This window comes from Gopherus evgoodei, chromosome 11 (assembly GCF_007399415.2).
Source record: "Gopherus evgoodei ecotype Sinaloan lineage chromosome 11, rGopEvg1_v1.p, whole genome shotgun sequence".
In the NCBI taxonomy this organism is placed as follows: Eukaryota; Metazoa; Chordata; order Testudines; family Testudinidae; genus Gopherus; species Gopherus evgoodei.
The window spans coordinates 49,685,375-49,691,374 of record NC_044332.1 but is presented as its reverse complement, the minus strand read 5'-3'; the positions used below and the strand labels follow the sequence as shown (position 1 = coordinate 49,691,374).

Here is a 6,000-nt window from a genome sequence, read left to right as displayed (position 1 = left end):
AGGACTAAAACAATTCTCTTGTAACACAACTGTAGTGGTTGGTTACTTCTCATTTAATTTTCAAATAAATATTGTAGATTAGAAAGTGTGCATGTGACAAAAACTGCCTGGTGTAATTTACACATATGGAACATATACAAATATTAAAAATATATATTCAGTTTGACTTTAAATCAAAACATACAGAAATAAAATGTACTAACTATTCATTAGAGACAGTCTAAAATTTTTAAAGGTATTTAGGCATTTTTCTACTCAGCACTGCAGTACCTAACTGATTTAGGAGCCTAGTCCCATTGAGTAACATTTTTTAAAATGAGACTTTGGCCATGTAGATAGGCCCTGTTAGTGTACAGCAAGCCCAGGTGTAAATCTAGAATGGTCTAGCTTGCCATGCTACCTCATGTTAAAAATTATTATTTTAAAAATTGACTTAATTGTACTGGGTTCCTAAGTGAGTTAAGCATTGCAATGCTGAGTGGAGCAACACCTAAATACCTTTACAAATCTGGGCTCTACCCTTTAGTCTAATTAAAGGGCCACAAATAACTAAATCTTCACCTCACTTTAAGCAGTGTAAAGTGACTGTATAAATTCTAGGAACATGTATGCTACATCTCACTAGTATCAATTTAAAAAACAAACAAACATCCACTGCACCAGAAATCAACATGTCAGGATAAAACAAGGATCACTGACACTGCTGACTGAAGGCTACATTCCTGGTTTTCCACGTAAAGCAGAAGTCAAAAGACCCGATGACAGAGATTAGTCACACTCACAAAAACTATCAAGTATCTACATGCTATGTAAGATCACCTCTTGTAAAGATTTCCTCCTCTCTCTACACCATAGTAAAAGACCATATTGCCCAAAATCAGAGGTGTTGTGAAGAGATTTCTAGATCTAATTTTATATTTCCTGGATTTTGTGGGTTTAATATGTATATTTTCAAACTGTGTTTACAGTGGGTATAAGAAATTATTTTTCTAATAAAACAAAATCAAAGACTTATGAACAGAATCTGTCTCAAAGTTTATATGAGTTACTTATCCACATGCCTTCTAATCCATTACAGGAAATCATGAAATACCAGAATATTTATGAACGTTTGAAAATGCCTACTGATATTACACTTTTGTAAGCTAACATTATTGTGAAAATAACTATTCAGGGATTGTTCTGATGTCCTGTTAGTTATTTACCTGATACCCTGGGGCCGTTAATGAGATACATATTTGACCCTTCTGAAGAAACCAGAATGGCCTTATGTCAATGAGCACTTTTGAACAATGATGCCAGAACCGGGGAGTAGGGGGCCATGCTCTCCCCACTTTTTAACATGGGTGTAGTTTGAGGGGTAGGGGTGGTATTGCCCCCCCCCCCCAAACTGAAAGCTTTGGGCAGGCTTGGAGAGGCGTCAGCAGGAGCTGCAATTTGCAGGGAGGGGGTGATGGGCTCCCTCCCCCGTGAACTGCAGCCCCTACCAGTGCCTCTCCACTCCTGCCCAAGGCTTGCAATTTGGGGAGGAAATGCCACTAGAAAGCGTAGCTCCTGCCCACATTGCTCTACACCTGCCCCAGGCCTGCAGTCTGGTTAAGGACGCTAACGCTGCCCCCCAAACTATACTCATGTTAAAAACTATGGGGGAAATGGTCCCCTCACCCTTCCAGTTCCTGCACCAGTGCCATCCCTCCATCCCCCAACCCAAAACAAAGATTCTGGCACCCTTGGCTCTTTAAATCCACAGATTTTCTTCAACTGTTGCACATGCTTATTACATTCCTGTGCTAGAAACACTGAAAAAGTTCCTGTGTCTGCAGAGTGGATTGGACTTTTTAAAAATAATTTAAGCATGGGGGAAGTGGTTTGCAGGAGGGAAATACATGCCCCAAAGCCAGGTCAGAGCACAGGAACTGCAATACAGCCATTCATGAGTACTACTGCTCCAGCCTACAGTCTTGAACGCTCAGAGCCACCACTAGGCTAAGCAGACTAAGCAATTGCTTAGGGCCCTGAGCAGATCAAGGGGGCCCCCAGTCACTTATTATGTGTTGTGTGGGGGCAGGTCAAAATATTCCTGCATAGGGTCCCTAATGGGCTAGCACCACCTCTGTGAGCACTGTCTGTACCACAGTGTGGGAGTTGCTGGTTCACAGTTACAGATCTTGTGGACTTCACCTCGGCCCCCCTCAAACACAAACATCTGTGCTGGTGTATACAGGGTACAGGTTAACTTGTATGAGTCTCTGCATCTGGGTCAATTTTACTGTGCTCTTACAGCAAATAACTTTGTTAGATCTTCTCACTCTGCAAAATACCAAAAGACACTAAAACATTGACTAACGGTCTATAAAAAGGATGATTAAAAATACATGCTTTTTAGATTACACTGTAGCATTCCTATAATTTTTTTCCCACAAATACCAGGAAATACTGCCCAAATTACTTTTCCTCACAATTTGATAAAAAGAAAACCTGGTCCTTGGCTGATATTTTTAAACAGTTAGCACAGAGGAGGTGTTTATGGCTGTTTGATTAATCCCTGAAATAGGGGTACATAACAAAAATACAGCCAAACCTTAACTATGGTGTTGCAAATGGAGCTGTAATAACAAATATTTTTAAAAAGAGAGGGAGAGACTGACAGACTCACATGTTTACTTTAGCTTCACAGTATAAATTTTCAGTGGAACATTCTTATTTGTTCGGTTACTAAATGATAAATATAATATAAAAATCTATAAATGCACTTTATTATAATATATTCTACAGAATTCTATGGGAAAACACCTAAGAAGCTCAATGAATTTGGCCTGTTCTTGGTTTGAGGCTAAAACATATGTGGTTTCTTTTACATACCTGTCTTTAAACCCATACATTCCATCAACAGTGTATTTTGGTTTTAACTAGAATAAAAAGTTTAAGAATAATAAAATTGTTTAAATGTGGAATGTTGTTTCATAGCTCTTAATATGAACTTGCATTTTAAAAACCAACATGAGTTGGTGATTTGGTTTATAAAAACAGCAAAACCAGCTAAAAGCTGCAGCTGGTTGTAGCCAACTATGAAGTTATTTTTCAGTGCTGTGGTTTGGGCACTTAAATACTGCACTGTATATACGTATGTGAGGTAGACAAAAAAAAAATCACATGTAAAAAGATGGAGAATGATTCCTTCCTCCTTCCCCCAAATCACCCATTTAGGCTTTGGAATCTTCATGTACACAGAGCTGTGAAATGGTCTTCTTAATGCGGAGCGCAGTCAGTCGAGCTGCCCCATTAGCATACCAGCACTCACGCATTATTCTACCCATGATTCGGAGTGCCTTAAGACAAAGAAAAAAAGAGGTTTATGATTAAAAAAATCCACTGCTTCAGCGCAGCAATCAATTAAAAATACTCCAATGCCAGGTGTAGTAATATACTTTGAAATAATATTCCAGCAGAAATGACAGAAAAGTTACCTCATTTTCTGGTTCAGATAAGGAGAAAAAGTTTTTGACATTTGATATTCAGTGCTGTCAGGCCCATTTCACCATATTCACCTTAAAAATGCCCCTTTCTTGCACTCACCAGGGGAGGAGTTTTGAATGGGCATCAGAGGAGGCCACACAATGCCCAGCAGTGGGTATTTGTGGGGGGAGCGGGAAAAGGTGTACTAGAGTGCACGCAAGGTGGAGGCGGGACTACCCACTTCCCTAAGGCCTGCTGCCTTCCCATATACTCAGTGATGAGCTGCCAAAATCTTAACAACTAGTTCCCTTTAAAAAGTTCTGACTTAAGGGATGTGCCACAGTATGTATTTTTTGTACCTTTCTCCATAAGAAGTGGCAATGCATTGAGTCATTGGGAGTCATACTTAACAATAAAAATTATGTCAGCAATTTAAGAACCAAAAAGCCTGACATGTCCAGGAAAATATGGATGTATGTTAACCCTACCTAAAGTTCTTCTTTAAAAAGATGGGCCTGAACTAGAAATGAGCTCTGTTTCACATGTGGGTCCCTGCCACTCCCTGGGAGTGTGCTAGGGTGACCAGATGTCCCAATTTTACAGGGACAGTCCCAATTTCTGGGTCTTTTTCTTATATAGGCTCCTACTACCCCCCACTCCCATCCTGATTTTTCACACTTGTTGTCTGGTCACCCTAGGGTGTGCACATGTGTGGGTCCCAGCTGCTCCCTGCCCCCCTCATTGAAGCAGGTGTGCAAGTTTACTGCCCTGGGAACTGCAGGGCACTACTGGACGTGGGTCCAGCTGCAGACAGGGGCATGGGGCATGGAACTGGCTGGAGACAGGGGGGTGTGGGGCTGGCTGGAGACAGGGGGGTGTGGGGCTGGCTGGCTTTGGGCAGGGCCACAGGGGCGTGCGGCAGGTGTTGGCTGGAGAAAGAGGCTTGCGGGGCTGGCTGGCTTTGGGCAGGGAGGTGCAGCAGGGGTTGACTGCGGGCAGGGCAGGGGGCACAGCAGGGGCTGGCTGCGGGTAGGGGCTGGCTGTGGGGTTGGCTGGAGACAAGGGCTGGCTGGAGATAGGGCAGGGACTGGCTGCAGGTGGGGGGTGCAACAGGGGTGGAGACAGGCTGGCTGCAGGCAGGGTGGCGGGTACTCACGGGGAGAGCGGTTCGGAGCAGCCCAAGCAGCAGGACACAGCCCAGGCCCAGCAGAGCAGCCAGGGACACATCAGGCAGCAGCGGGAGCCCCAGGGCCAGAGGTCGGGGGAGCAGCAGCAGCAACAGGGCCCATGCCCAGGGCCAGGCAGCAGCCCACATGGCTCCCGAAGCACAGCACCCCCAGCGGCCAGAGGAATTACATCACTTCCTGGCCGGAGCCCATCAAAGCTGCAGCGCCCCCTCACAGGGAAGCGGGTTAACAACTGGTTCTAAAACTGCTTCAAAATTAAAAAACCAGTTCACATGAAATGGTGCAAACCAGCTCCAGCTCACCACAGCATATACTAGAGAGAGGGGTTCGGGTTAGAGACTGGCTCCAGAGTGACCCAACCTGCACATTTAAGTTCTTCCACACTTTTCAAAAGCCCCCCTTGCTTCTTCCAGCTAAGAAGCTAGACATCCAAATCCCAGTGAAATACAATGGAAGTCTGGCACCTAACTCCTCTGGGCTACTTTGAAAATCTCAGCCTTAAAGAATAAATTTAAATATTCTTCTAAAAATGGAGGTAGAGAGGGAACTCACCTCACAACTTTGCCACTGGTTTGGGATATTTGGTCTAAGTTTCTGTTCACAAACTACCCTTCTCATATCTTCTACTGAGGGATCCGAAGGCACAACATCATAGTAAGGCAACTGGTACTCCTCAATGATTCCTACAAGAGGAAAAAGAAACGATAATCCCTAAGCAGGTTCCCTACTAAACATCACTGTCCTTGTGCTCATTTTAGATACCCCTGTTGAGTTCTGGAATGGAAGAGCTTTACCCCCTGCACCAGAAAACCCTTTGGACTGCAGCAGTGGATAGGCCAAAAAGATCTGGTTGGAAGAAGTCCTGGGAAGAAGGCCACTAAAGATAACAAAGATAAGGTGAATGGTCTTGGGTCCTTGGGAGAAGGAGGCTTAGGAGTCAAAAAGATCTGGCTGAAGTGGGGAGAGAATAGAGTTTCACCTTCTTGGTTCAGAACCATATAAAATCCAAACTAGTAGAGGTTTCTTTATTGCCAACTCTTGCGACCTAAACTCTACAGAATGTGAGCATGTCTATTGCCTTCCCTGATAATATGAGTCCCTTATTTTCATATTGCAAGCACACAAGTTCATCATCATGGGAGGTTAGTTTTGTGGGGGTTTTCAGATCAAGATTTTGAAAGATAAACTTCTTGCAGATTGGAAACCGATCAGTAGGGAAATTCATGGGAGGAACTGGTTTTCTACGGAGTTCTACTATATACATTAGTTTCTTTGACAGGGGAAGTGAAAAATAATTTACATATCTGTTTTGTTGCTTTTGATATTTCAGAATAATTAAATCAGGTAGACATTAACT

General features: G+C 43.4%; 1 protein-coding gene across 3 annotated transcripts in view; it reads right to left on the bottom strand.

The window, feature by feature from the left end:
* Positions 1 to 3,146: 3,146 nt before the first annotated feature.
* The window catches only part of ACVR1C (activin A receptor type 1C), a 29,091-nt gene continuing 26,237 nt past the window's right edge, over positions 3,147 to 6,000 (bottom strand). For all 3 annotated transcript variants that reach the window (XM_030580103.1, XM_030580104.1, XM_030580105.1), the window contains 2 exons: positions 5,196 to 5,326; positions 3,147 to 3,329 (listed from right to left, as the gene is read on the bottom strand). In XM_030580103.1, the coding sequence (XP_030435963.1) occupies positions 3,204 to 3,329; positions 5,196 to 5,326 (257 nt within the window). In that variant the 3' untranslated portion in view covers positions 3,147 to 3,203. The remainder of the gene's footprint in view (positions 3,330 to 5,195; positions 5,327 to 6,000) is intronic.